Source organism: Boleophthalmus pectinirostris, unplaced genomic scaffold, assembly GCF_026225935.1.
Source record: "Boleophthalmus pectinirostris isolate CB_2022bp ecotype Guang Dong unplaced genomic scaffold, ASM2622593v1 HiC_scaffold_4, whole genome shotgun sequence".
Classification (NCBI taxonomy): domain Eukaryota; kingdom Metazoa; phylum Chordata; class Actinopteri; order Gobiiformes; family Gobiidae; genus Boleophthalmus; species Boleophthalmus pectinirostris.
Window position 1 is genome coordinate 28,708,185 of NW_026571353.1, and position 14,357 is coordinate 28,722,541.

General features: G+C 38.5%; 1 protein-coding gene across 5 annotated transcripts in view; it reads right to left on the reverse strand.

Annotated features, from left to right (window-relative positions):
* Positions 1 to 14,357, reverse strand: part of aopep (aminopeptidase O (putative)) — a 287,164-nt gene that overhangs the window by 144,527 nt on the left and 128,280 nt on the right. For 4 of the 5 annotated variants that reach the window (XR_008633214.1, XR_008633215.1, XM_020932334.2 and 1 more), the window contains 2 exons: positions 10,174 to 10,236; positions 7,798 to 7,884 (listed from right to left, as the gene is read on the reverse strand). Coding sequence is in view for 3 of the 5 variants with exons in the window: in XM_020932334.2 (XP_020787993.2) it covers positions 7,798 to 7,884; positions 10,174 to 10,236 (150 nt within the window). In the remaining 2 variants the exon portion in view is untranslated. The remainder of the gene's footprint in view (positions 1 to 7,797; positions 7,885 to 10,173; positions 10,237 to 14,357) is intronic. The other variant, XM_055161429.1, reaches the window with a different exon arrangement.

The window sequence follows — 14,357 nt, forward strand, 5'->3', positions numbered from 1 at the left end:
TAGCCTAATGATAACTTAACAGAATGCTGCAGTTGCGTGAAACAGATACTAAAACTCCATGACTTTGGAAAATGACATTGACTTTTGCAGGATTTTCATGACCGTGGGGACCATGGCTCATATTACACAATTTTCTGATCTATGTTATAAAGTTTCTTCATTACAAACATACCTGGAATTGTGTTTTGTTTGATTCACACATGTTTAGCAGATTTAGGGAGATTTAGTTCTTCTTTCAAACTGAAAACACTCTGTTCCATCTCGCAATGTCATGTGGGAATACAAGAAGTGCTCCACTGTGTTTTTGAACTTCACATACCTTCACTAGGATCATTTGGATAATTTAAGAACTTTCTATAATTTCAGAATTTCCCATCTCTACTGAACAAAATGTAAAAAGGTAGCTGTTAACGTGTAAACTATCAATTCATGACAGACTAACAATCACAGAGAATTACTTAAACATTTGTGAATTAAACAAAACACAACTCCAGGTATGTTTTTGAGAAGGTTACAGCATTATAACATGACTTAAAGCTCACAAGAGTACATTTTGAGTAATATAGAACCTTTACAATTGAAAAACGATTGTGTTTAATATTACAGACCATTAAAATTAAATGCGATTGTTGAACCACAATAACACCACACATGTTCGCACACTCGGAGCCTGATGTTATATTAATTTCCATCTTATATTCCATAGCAAGCCATAGGTGATTCTTCACCACTGACGCCGTGCACAACCCCCTTAAGGTAAATGTCATATGCTTTGAATGGTGTGGAAAATCCATACAAGCTGTGAGCAGTCAGGAAGGAACGCGCCATTTCCAGATATATAATAAAATGTGATCAATATTGGCCATATGCTAGCCGCTCCACACTGCACCAGGCTAGCCCCTATCGCTAAACGCTTCGGCTTGCTCATCAATCAACAATTCTTAAGATGTCATATTTTCATCGAAACCTGACTTATTCTTCCCCCCCTCCCCTTCCGCTCATTCCTCTTTGCAGATTCAGTCCGTGGGGTGATTTATGGTCCCGCTACGGGCTGGTAAAACAGGGGAGGTAGACCAATGGGAGGTAGGATAGCTATGGGGCGTTTGAAGTACATGAAACGCAGTAATATAAAATACACCTGGCCTATCCATGGGTTCCTGTGTTGGGAGAGACAAAAGAGGAGGGCTGGGTGGGCACGGGGGGGAGGGCATGTGGGTGAAAGGGGGGTCAGGACATGCTCCCTTTCAGAACAGGCTTTTATGGTGTAACTTCAAACGATAGTCCCCCTCTTCTCTCCCCACCCCCCCGGCTCTGTTTCACGGCCCCTCCCACCTCCCTCCTCGTTCTATCCGCACTATTGTGTAAAAGCAAGTGGGCAGTAATTGGCCATTCTTTCAGGAAGAGGCCCTTTTGGCTGCCCCCCTTTCAGAAGTCCGACTGAGAGGGTGCCAACGCCGTATGTGTGCACATGACAGCCGCACCGTCACTTTGTGGGTAATTCATGGAAATGGACAATTTGTTTACGGTTAAGCAAGTAAGCGGAAAGGAAAAATACTCTTTAAACTAGTTCTTAATTGGATTTTAAAGGTCCTGTATCACGCAAAATAGTTTCTTGTGAGCTTTAAGACATGTTATAATGTTGTTACCTCCACAAAAAAGATCGGAAATTCCAGGCCTGAACATATCCAGATGATTCTAGTGATTCTAGTATGGAGTTTAAAAACAAAATAGAGCACTTCCTGTATTACCGTATGACATCAGAAGGTGGGACAGAGTGTTTTCAGTTTGAGAGAAAATTAATAGAGAGAAGGATTTGGGTGTTAAAGGGAAAGTTTGGAAATTTGGACATAAAACCTCATTTCCTAGTGAGCCAGAGTGTTGGAGACGTGTGGAGACACTTTTTTAAATATTCCATCCAGTCCTTGTATTTGCAGAGGTCGCTGGTGCTAGGCTAGTGCATGTCAATGGCCATAGTTAGCCTGCCACTAAAAACAGTCTTACCCACTCCACAAAACACCCGAAGCAAAACTAATATTACGCCAGACTGTCGACGTAAATGTCTGTGTCGATAGAATAAAGTTTTAAATAAAACTAACCTTGCATCGCATGAATCGTCGCATGTTGAGGGACTATTTTCTCATATATCAGTCCGCCGCTGCCAAGCTTTCTATTAGGACATACAACTCACTACTGTTCAGACATAAATCCTTCAAATGCAAGGTTGGTTATACTTAATTATTCTATCAACACAGACATTCTGGCCTTATAAATGTTTTGCTTTGAGTGGTTTGTGGAGTGGGTAAGACTGTTTTTAGTGGCAAGCTAACTATGGCCATTGACATGCACTAGCCTAGCATCAGCGATCTCTGCAAATACAAGGACTGGATGGAATATTTTAAAAAGTGTCTCCACACGTCTCCAACACTCTGGCTCACTAGGAAATAAGGCCCTATGCCCAAAATTCCGAACTGTCCCTTTAAACTTGTGTGAACAAAACAAAACTCCATGTGAAGTATGAGGAAACAACATTATAACACAGATCAGAAAATGACGTAATGATGTGACACCAGAATGACAATTTAAAACACCAACTCCAATCTTATGCACACAAGTAAGAATATTAAATTCTGAACTCACACTAGATCCAATATAGATCAGGACCATTCAAAAACTATTCAGAAAAGGTCCAGTATTGTCTTATTTAAATATTTATTTCAATACTGATACTTGTACAAATGAAATACAAATTGTAGTATCTATTTAGTATTTGTGAATTTTTAGTAAACCCAGAAATACTCACCAAAACTAAAATACACATCTAAGCATGGGGAGATCTTAGTGTTCCAACCATTCACCAAACATCTTGATTTAACATGGCATATCTTAAATAAATAAATAAAGAATTTTACGGTCCAATAATCAGGAAGTGCATTGTTAGCATACTAGTTGTAAGCTTTTAAACGTCAGGGCAAAACTCCAACACTAGTCACTGAGAGTTGTGTAAAATGCTTAAAAAGTAAGTGAGGAATAACGTCGTTGGGCCACTTTAAACCCTTTAAAATCAACTAGTTTTACAAAATATTCATTTCAAATCACTAAGATAACAAAAAGAGTAAATAAAAATACATTACTGGACCACAATGACTCAGTGACTTTCATAATGCTATTAAAGTGAGTCTGGTAAACAATATGCATGGCTCCAAGCTAAACACAAGCTTAACAGGAAGCAGTAAAAAACGCTAACAGGTTTTTTGAATACTCCTCTTTCATAACAGTTAAGTATTCCCAGTGGTATCACATTCCCATAAAAGTTCTACCTTAAAGTGAGACGGCACGTAGTAATGAAGCCTATTAAATGACAGAACTTTCAACTCTGACCCCACTTTATGCACGGACTAATCTGCAGATGTAAAAACCGACCGGACAGCTGCAGTAATGGTGATTCAGACAATCAGCAAACTCCAATGTCTTGTTGATTAGGGGACAGAGAATGTGCCCACTCACGTTTTTCAAAGCAACTCTGCATTCAAATGAGGTATAATGTTCCCTTGGTTACGAGAAACCTACTATTACATTGTGAGAGAATACACTAAAGGAAGCTGGGAGGGTAAAATATTTTATACGTTTGTTCGAGGACCTGTACCCCATTTCTTCCCATGTGCCTTTCCCCAGTACAGATATATTGTATAAGCAGCTCTTAGGGTCAAAATACATCCTCTGTTTACCGACTGCATCTAATTATAAACAGTTAAACTATTCAGGAAGTGTCTGTTAGCATGCTAGTGGTTGTTTGCTTTACTGTCATGGCAAAACTTTGAGGCAACACTGACCTCTGAGCGCTCTGAAGTGCTGTAAACTAATCAAGGTGAATAATTAGGATGTTCGGAATGCATAAGGTAAGAGAAATAACGTTTGACCATTGCAAACTATTGAACTAGTGCTAAAGGAACTACCGTATTTTTCAGACTATAAGGTGCATGGGATTATAAGGCACAATATCAATAATGTTGAATTCTCTCATCTATTTTCACACATAAGGTGCACCGGATTACAAGGCCCATTAAGCAAAACAAATGGACGACACTTGAGCCTGATCCCTTGACCCAGGCATCCATTGGCAGATCGTGACGTAATTCGCCCGGCATTGCCTCCCTGTTTTGGTGAATGTGGATTATGAATGTGAATGTGGGTGGATAGTTTAAGTTTGTTTTTTATTTCCTACAAGGAGGATTCAAATATACAATGAGTAATAATAAGTTGAATTCAGCTTTGCATATTTGTTTACGTTTTACAGAAACAAAACTTAAAACCACATGGCTAATTTGCATAAACTATAAGCGCTGAAAACACAGCACGATCCTTACACGATCAGTTTGAGGTCAGTAAGCACAACCAGAATTAATACATAAGGCGCACTGTTGTTTTTTGAGAAAATTAAAGGATTTTAAGTGCGCCTTATAGTCCGAAAAATACGGTAACTCTTTTTTTCACATTTTTAAGACAGTAACAAATCAGGTACAGCACCTTTAAGTCAGATGCCTTTCTTGTTACAGTCAGCTTAACGGGAGGAGGGATTGTGGGTGAATCGGGTGATGTGACTTATGTAAACACAAGTTCAAACTGGCAACCCTCTGGTAAGTGGGTGAACGCTCAACCCACTGCACCACTCTCTCACCAGACTTCAGACACTTTGGTGAACATTTATTTTTCTTTAGCTAATTCTAATTTGTCTTAAATTTTCTCATTGTGGGACAAATAAAGATTTATTTATTTATTTATTTATTTTTCTTAAAGGTGCACTATGTAACTTTTTGGCTGGGGGTCCGTCACCTGCTAGTTTCTATGGATATGTCGTTGCTCTGCCTGGAATGTCTCATAGTATGACTTTAAACAGCTCTACCTTATAATTACAGATAGTTTTAGTGCTCAAAAATAGCTACAGAAAATAGGCATAATTGCATTCTGACTGGGAGCGGGATTGCCTCTCCACAGATCTAACCTGTAACTTGGTCTCGTTTTGTCTTCATGAAGCCAGAAATGAAATAGAAATTCTAGAAAAAGCAATAACACTTTCATGAATAAAAGCATTTGATGGACCCTCCACCAGAAAAGTTTCGTATTGCATTAATAAAACCGCATACATACTTGTTTACTACAGTTCCCTACTCCGAACAGCTGAATAAAGGTAACTGTAATAACTAAGAATGCTTTTATGTTCTTTCTTTCTATATTCCTAATCACTTTGCTGTGTATTCCATTGTATTGCACGAGCAGGTAGGTTCAGTACATCAGGTATTCATCAGGTGGTTGACAAAACTGCCCACGCCATTGTTCACTGTTGCATATAAATGACTGTAACATTATACAGAAAGCTCACATGTTCTGACATACTGTTCTTTATTCTGCGGCTCTCTCCTACACACCACTTAGACAAGCAAATCTCCACGCACTGTTGAAAGCTGCAGAGTACAGTTGGAAAAATGTAGCAAGTACCTTCTATTTCTGAATCCCCAAACACTAAAGCATACCAAATCAGTCTTTAAATATGTTCTTACTTGCTAAAAACCATCAGATTTAGTGAAAATGCCTGCCCCAAAATGTGCTTTAAAGCTTCCATATAACGTTATTTTCTGATCTATGTTATAATGTTGTTTCCTCGTCAAAAACAGACCTGGAGTTTTGTTTCATTCGCACATGTTTGACACACAAACCCTGCACATTTAGGGAGAAAGAAAACACTCTGTTCAGTTTGCGATATCATGCGGTAATACAGGAAGTACCCCACTGTGTTTTTAAACTCTGTACACCTTCGCTATAATCATTTGAATGATTTCAGCAGTGGAAATGCTGCCGATCACTACAGAAGAAAAGGTAAAAAGTGACATTACAATATAGAACAGAGCATTTTGAGATTTAAAGATATACACAGACTAACAATAAAGAATTACTTAAATGTGTGAATGAAACAAAACACAACTCCAGATTGTTTTGGATTTGAGGAGGTAACAACAGTATAACACGGCTTAACCTCACAAGAGTCAAATTTGCGTAATATAGGACCTTTACACTGAACTGAAAGTGCAATTTGAAAAGTTATAATTAGTCAAATCAAAACACCACAATTCATAAAGTACTACAATGCCCTTTGTAAACAAACGGTTCCATCTTAATGAGAAACAACAACGGGTAACGCTGTAATTTAGACCTCTACAAAGATGTTCTGAAATTGGATTATTGTTTTAGTTTAAAGGCCTTGTACCCAATTTTTTTCTCATGTGTTTGAGCAAAATGTATATTGTATAAGCAGATCTTGATATCAAAAAAGAAAGCCTTTTATTGTCTGGTATCAGGAAGTGTGTGTTAGCATGCTAGCCCTTTTACCGTCATGGCAAACCTCTGCTCTGGTCTCTGAGAGTTGTGAAAAGCGCTTATAAACTCATCTCTGTGACTAAAACTCATCTCAAAATATGTAAGGTAAGTGTGGAATAAATTTGAATCACTACAAACAATGAACTTGTTCTGTGATCCATGTTTTTTATTATTTTTTTTATTTTTTTTAAATCAGGAACAGCTCCTTTAACAGTTAATATTTCCGTTCCGACTTACAAATTTCCCCCTGATTAGAATTCCAGATTCCAGATTTGAAGGCATAAATTGCAAATCTAATTGTAACACCTGTTAGAAAAATTGGATATTTCCCCTTAATAATTCAACCTCTGTTCTAAAATGACTAAAATAATTCCTTCCTTGTGTAAAAATGAGTTGCATAAAACTACTGCTCTCGGGTTAATGACTTGTGGTCCTTTGTGGCTTCCAGATCAGTGTGTGTTCATAAATGTTGCAGGCCCACGTGCATGTGTGTGTGTCAATTAGTACGAGAAAAGGATTAACCATCTCCAGGGACTTCCAATTACTTCCTTGCGTGTACAAACGAAGCCTATTTTTACCGTAGATTTTGTCACGAAGGTTAACATGGCCCGCCAAAACATGTGGTCTCCGCTAGGGCCCCTCCCACGCACTAGATTGCAGTCTATGTGATGTATACAAGAGCTTAAAAGGTTAACTATCAAGATGTAAACACAGACAAGTACAAGGTAGTCCATCTGCCCAGACACAACATGTAAACATATTCAGATGGTTATTATGGAGATGGGGCAGTACTTTGTAGCAGGATAAAAAGGGTAGAAATGATCGTGTGAGGCACTGTTTGTATTAAAAATAACCCCAAAAACGACCACAACTACCCATAGTGCTCTTTTCTTAATCTTATTTCCTCTTAGAACAAAGTAAATTAATATAAATAGTTGTTTAAACATGCAACTTATTCATACGTCATAACAATAATAATGAAGAAAGGGCTTAAATCTGATGTTTGTCTTGCTCCAGCACATATATTTCGTATAAAGAGCTCGTGACATCAAAATAAATCATCTGCATCTAATTAGAAACCATTTTACTGTTCAATAATCAGGAAGTTCGCGTTTGCATGCTAGTTGTTAGGTTTAGAATCACGGTGAAGTCTAGAGTTGTGAAAAGCACTTATAAAAAACCATTGTGGTGAATAATTAGAATGTTCAGAAATAGTAAAATCAGATGTAGGACCTTTAATATCTATAATATCTTTAAACTATCAGCAATTGTAACAGTTATCGAAAATTAATCGTTTGACCGTGCTAATCGTGGCACAAAATTTCACTACGGTCCAATCCCTATTACAGACACACACGTTTTGAAGAAGCTACGAAAAAGGGCACTTCTGTCTCCTGCGGTGGACTAGATAGGGGTCTGGGGTCCTACCTTTTTGTGGTTCACCTTGGTCTCCGGTCTCTTCCGCTTTCTGCCCTTCTCCTGATGACTTCGGCTGGGGAGAATCCATTTTACAACCTGCGGGATAGAAGGAAGGAAGGAAGAAAGGAAGGAAGGAGAAAGGAGAAAGGGAGGGAGGGAGGGCAGGGAGGTAAAGAGAGAGTGCTTTTTAGAGAGAGATAAAACAGCATGATGCAGCAAATGGAAAACGTAAACTAATTATAGAGTAAGGTTGATGATTGGAGGATCTGTTTGGTGCCAAGAGGTAATTAAACCTAAACAATGAAATGTATTACTAACTTCTGAAAACACTTTATTCATTTTAAAGGTCCTCTATTATGCAAAGTGAGCTTAAAGTAATTTTATAATGTTATTGCTTCCTCAAAAACATATCTGGAGTTGTGTTTGGTTTCATTCACACGACTGAATTATCAGTCTGTCTACATTGTCAAAGCTCAGACTGCCCGTTCCACCTTGTGATGTCATGAAGTGGTAGCTTTCAAGTTCCTTTAACCTTTAGTTTAACTCAGAGATTGGCAATTATTAATTATTGGAAATTATCTGACTGATTCTAGTGAAGGTGTATGGAGTTTAAACACAATGGAGCACTTCCTGTATTACCAAATGACATCACAAGGTGGAACATAGTGTTTTCAGTTTGAGAGAGGAACTCTAAAAATAAAAATAAATGCAGGGTTAATGTGTTAAACATGTGTGAATGAAACAAAACAACTCCAGGTATGTTTTTGATGAGAAAAACATTATAACATAGATCAGAAAACAGCATAACATTGGACCTTTAAAGCAAAATTTAAAAAAAAAATATTTCTAAAAAGTGACCATAAGCATTGGAAGTCTTATGTAATATATTTGGTGGTATTGGGTCTGCAATTTCAATCACACACATTTAGCCAATCACAAACACTGCAATTTTTGAAGCACCACCATTTCCTCCACAAGCAAAATATCTGTTTTATTCTGCATTAAAAAAAAAACCAAAAACTGCTATCCCTGTAGTTTAGATCTGCACAAACACGCTCTGAAATGCGATTCTTGTATTAGACTGTCAGTTCATATTTCAGTCTTTTTGCCAGTTCCTCTGGATGTGTTTAAAATGTGAACATTGAACAGAATCCAATTATTAAAATGTAAATTTGATCTCAGTGCTTGTCAGAAAATTCACAATTAAATATTTTCCTTAATCATTCAGCCCAATCTAGTGTTAGTACAAACATTTCAAACTTGATTTCAAAGTAAAAGGTTAAATTCTCGATACCGATTTCAAAATGATTGTAATTTCATTAATATTACCACGTAGTCTTAATCAACATCATTCTTAAGCAATTTCAGAAAGGTCCAATTCTGTTTTATTTACGATTTTTCTGTATCTACTTCCGATTTGTTCAGTTTTAGGATTGATTCGTATCTGTGTATCGATATTTCTAACAACCCCAGTTCATATCACCTTCAAGATAATTCTTAAATAAATTGAAAAAGGTCAAATTTTATCCCATTTAATATTTTTTAGTATCTAGTTTCGATAAGTCTTAGTATCGATTCGTATCTGTGTATCGATATTTCTGAGAATCCCAGTTCATACCACCTGTTAACATTAGGTGTCAGTCAAAGAAAGAGTCTGCCCAAAATAGCAAAAAGAGCGGAAACTCGGATGATTTGGTTACGTAAAAAATACACTCGAGTAATTGTCTGAAAGCCGTCCTGAAGGCTACGGTCTAGTACCAAATCTTTAGAATGTCAGAAATGCGGTGTTGAGGTCCCATCTTTAGAAACGTCTCGAGAATTTCACACACAAACGCAAGAGTCACATAAGTATGCTTTTGTCGCACCAATCCATCTTCACCTCGCAACTTTTACACAGTCGCGAGGGGAATAAAAACGCACACTTCAATCTATGGTTTTGTTTAAGAACTCTGTGCAGTAAATCAGCAATCACTTACACAACTTTAAACTTCAACGTATACACCGTTAAAAGCAAGTTAAACAGTCTTATCTCGGAAATGGAAAAATAGAAGAGATCTCAATGTGTAGGATTTACTTCAAGTGTCAAATAAAAACAGAAGAGCAAGGAGATAATATAAGGAAAGCAGTTAGGAAAGAGGGAGAGTGGGTTTATGGGAAACCGGAGCGGGAGAAGACACGCAACAGATGTAAAGAGCTGCACCAGACGAAAGGAGCCAGAGCAATGCTGAACATGTCTCTAAGATGGGAATAGGTCAACCACGATTTCAACTCTGCTAAATGTTTTTACGGAAAGGAAAGGTAGAGGGACAGACAGACAGACGGACGGACAGAAGGGCATGCGAACGCGGACAGAAGAAGGAGGGAGAGAGGAGAGAGAGACTGTACCTCGGCTTTGACTTCTTGCAGCAGGCTCGCTTGTAACCACACGGAGCTCCGATCGCGCAGCCACTAGAAAAACGAAGGAGAACAAGAGAAGAGTAGCAGTGAGCCGCGGGCGAGCGAGTGGAATGCTCGGTACAGGGAGGGAGAGAGAGAGAGGGAGAGAGAGAGAGAAAGAGAGAGAGAGAGAGAGAGAGAGAGGAGGGAGGGGAGCAGGAAGGGGAGGGCTTGGAGGAGAGAGAGAAATGAGAGAGAGAGAGAGAGAGAGAGAGAGGTAGTGAGCACTTGTTTCTTCGATGACTTAATTGTGTATTTTAGATTTGCAATGGCGAGTGTTAACAACAGATAAAAGGAACATTTGATCAGGCGTTTCCAACCTGTAGCTCGCTAAGAGATTTCTGAATTATACCTATTATGCTGAATGACTCAAATTTGATGAATTAAATGCTGATTACTACTGTAAATGTATAATTCTGATGCTTAACTTTGTACACTAATAAATGGATAATGGTTTATGATTCATAGGTGTCTAACTGTACCCCTAGTTTGATTCATCAGCCGGTTTCACTTCGTAGAAACCGTCTGACCTCGCAGCATTAGAATTCATTCGCTCGACAGTAGGTGGGTACTTTTTTTTAATTTAACCAATCGCTGCTATTTGGTCGTGACGTATGTAATGCGTCAAATCCCCTAGGAAGAAGGGCAATAATTTCCCCTTGATAAAATTCACCGAACTTTCTCTTTGTTCTGGCTTAAAATCCTCGATCTCTGGAATCGTTGACAACACAGAATGTATGGCTCTTCGCTGATTGGTTGGTTCCCGAACTTGCACTTCCGGGGTTTTTGAGAACTGTCTTGTGTATTCCGGTTCCTGACCTAGTCGCTGGAGAGAAATTAATTGAGCAGAGCCTGGCTACTGTACCCCATCTATGGCTCTTATATTTCTTATATTTACTCAGTTTCTTGATACTGTTCTCTGGCATTTCCATCTTGGCAAGGTAGCTCACCAGAGGAAAAAGGTTGGAGACCACTGATGTACATAGAAAATGCTGTATTTGTAGAAATATATACAGTATTATGTCAGTGATTATTTTATATGAAAAAACAAAATTAAATCCTTAATGGTTGCACTATGTGAGTTTTTGGGTGGGGGTCCATCACCTGCTTGTTTCTATTGTTGCACCTGAAATGTTCTAGCCAGGCCGTACCTAGTGCCTCCGCTGAATTTCATTTCTCTCTAGCAACTAGGTCAGAAATTGGAATACACTCAACCCCAGCAGTTGTAGACCGCACACCAGCTAATCAGTGAAGAGTCGTGAAGCCATGACGTCAAACTCAAGCGCCTGTGTTGGTCCCTTTTGTGGTACAGCACAACAGTAAACAAAGAGGTCGAGATGGATGTAGACGAAGTCATACATTCTGTGTTGGCAACGATTCCTGAGATCGAGGATTTAAAGCCGGAACAAAGAGAATGTTTGGTGACTTTTATCAAGGGGAAAGACGTTAATGCCCTTCTTCCTATGGGCTTTGGCGCATTATATACGTCATGACCAAATAGCAGCAACTGGTTAAATAAAAAAGTACCTGCCTACCATCGAGCGAACAAATCCTAATGCTGCAAGGTCAGACAGTTTCCACAAAGTGAAACCAGCTGATGAATCAGGCTAGGAATGTTCCACAATATGACATTAAACATCTCTACCTTACATTTGTTTAATTACAGGTGGTTTTATTGCTCAAAAATACCTAAAAACAGACCTTCTGACCATGAGGGGTCACTTCTCCACAAATCTGACTTGGAACTTGGTTTGGTTAAGTCTCTATGAACATGCGGGTGTAAAAACATTCGAGACAAGCAATATAACATCTCCATGGGGAAAAGCATCTGACGCTAAGAAGCTAGGATGAAAATGAGTACCTCCCATCAAGATTATATTGTAAAAATGGCACAAGATGCTCTTTGTCTACATCAAACTGTAAATAATGTATGGGAATCCTAATAAATCAGTTCATAAACAAACATACACAGAATATCATGTGAATACTAGCAATACATAGATTTAAACGCAGTCTTCCCTTTACTAATTGAAAATCAGGTACCTCTTCTTTATTTTCACATTCATGCAGATTTGTTGCTTCTCAGAATAAAATATCCTTTAAACATGTTTAATTGTAAAAACCATCCTGACTCCTCTATTACAAAAAAATAGGCAATAATGATTTTGCCTTGAGGCGAGCTCCATCACTGCAGCTGAGGTTCAACTGGTGTCATCCTGTGAATATCTGAATACATGCACAACACTACGGGCTGTTGTTTTCTTAATAGCTTATACAGCTTGCATATAAAGAAGTACATTTGTTTTATGTCCATACCAATTATCTTCATTGCAGATGTTTGTGCAGCTTGGTGTATTTTGGTGTCTTACTTGAGATTCTGTTGAGAAATTATGATTATTATATTGATATTTTCAGTATTGACAATAATCTAGTTTTTTACCGAAGTATAAGTTGACTTACACCTCAAGTTGCGTTTTCAATTCATAGTTGCACGTGGTAAGGTGCACTACGTAACCTTTCTGCTTGCGGGTCGGCCACCAACTTGTCTCCATGGAGATGTTAATGCTTAGTCGAAATGTTCCACAGTATGGCATCAAACTTATGTCAAAATTGTAGATGCTCAGAAATGCCTTGAAAACGGATTCCAACTGTGAGTGCAAGAAGTAGCCTCTTCATTGATGTAATCTATAATTTGGCCTGGTGTTTATTCCATGGAGATAAAGCAATACCCTGGGACGTTCCTGACAAAGCAATAACATATTCTTGACATCAAGCAGGTAGAAAACCCTCCAGAAAATGTAGAGTTACACAGTTTAGCGTTTTATGTTGTAATTTTCTGACAGTCCATTATGCGAAATTGACTTTTATGAACGTTATACCATAGAAAACAGACCTGGAGTTGTGTTTTGTTTCATTCACACACGTTTGAGTAAATTTATTATTAGTCTGTCTACATCTGCAAAGCTCAAAATGCTCTGTTCCAACTTGTGATGTCATGTAGTGTTAGTTTTTTTTTTTACCTTCTTCAGCAGAAACTAAGAGTTCCAGGACTGTAAATTATCCCAAAAGATTTTAGTGAAGGTGTACGGAGTTTAAAAACACCGGGAAGCACTTCTGAGAGAAGAACTCAGCCTAAATATGCAGGATTTGTGTTTTAATATGAGTGAATGAAACAAAGCAAAACTACAGATATGTTTTTGATGAGGAAACATTATAACATCGATTAAAAAATAGAGTAATATGAGCCCTTTAACAGTGGCCATGTTGCTTATTCGTCGGCTGATGACGCTTTACTCTATCCCCGCCTGTTTCCAGTAGAGGGTGTGGAGATGAAAAGATAAAACAAAGATAATTCTCTATTTGCAAAGCCTCCACATTATGGATTTACGAGCCATGTAATGTGCACATCAAACCTACTTCAGTGCTCTTAACGGCCGTCAGGGAATGGACACACAGACTGTACCCAGCCTCCGCCCACTCACTACTCACTATGTCTAACCTTATTAAAGCTTTCAGCACGGATCACTTTGCCTGACAGGTCCGGAGTGATATCTCTCTGGATTTTTTATACGGAGGGATGTCACTCTGGTCACACGACGAGACGTTCAGACTGTGCAATCGGATTTGTTTATTCCAGTGACGCATTTGAAACGAAGGAGCTCCTCTTTGGGCAACCATCGTTTTAAACTAAATCTAAATTCTCTCAACTCCATCTTTTTCTTGGAGTTTGCGCAACCGGCTTGTCTCCATGGAGATGTGATTGCTTTCCCTTCCTGTTGCTCAAAAACACCATAGCTCCTTCTGTGAATACGGGCAACTGTTCACAGATCTGAACTGAAATGAGCGTAGTGCTGTAGCCTGCTTGTCTCTCCCGTGATAGATAGGTTTAATTTATACTACGTTCTAAGACAAAGCAATAACATTTCCATGGAGACAAACAGGCGACAGATCCTCCTAGAAATGTTACGTTTAAAGGGACAGTCTGGAATTTTGGACATAGGACCTCATTTCCTAGTGAGCCAGAGAGTTGGAGACGTGTGGAGACATTTTTTTTTTTTTTTAATATTCCATCCATTCCTTGTATTTGCAGAGGTCGCTGGTGCTAGGTTAGTGCACATCAATGGCCATAGTTA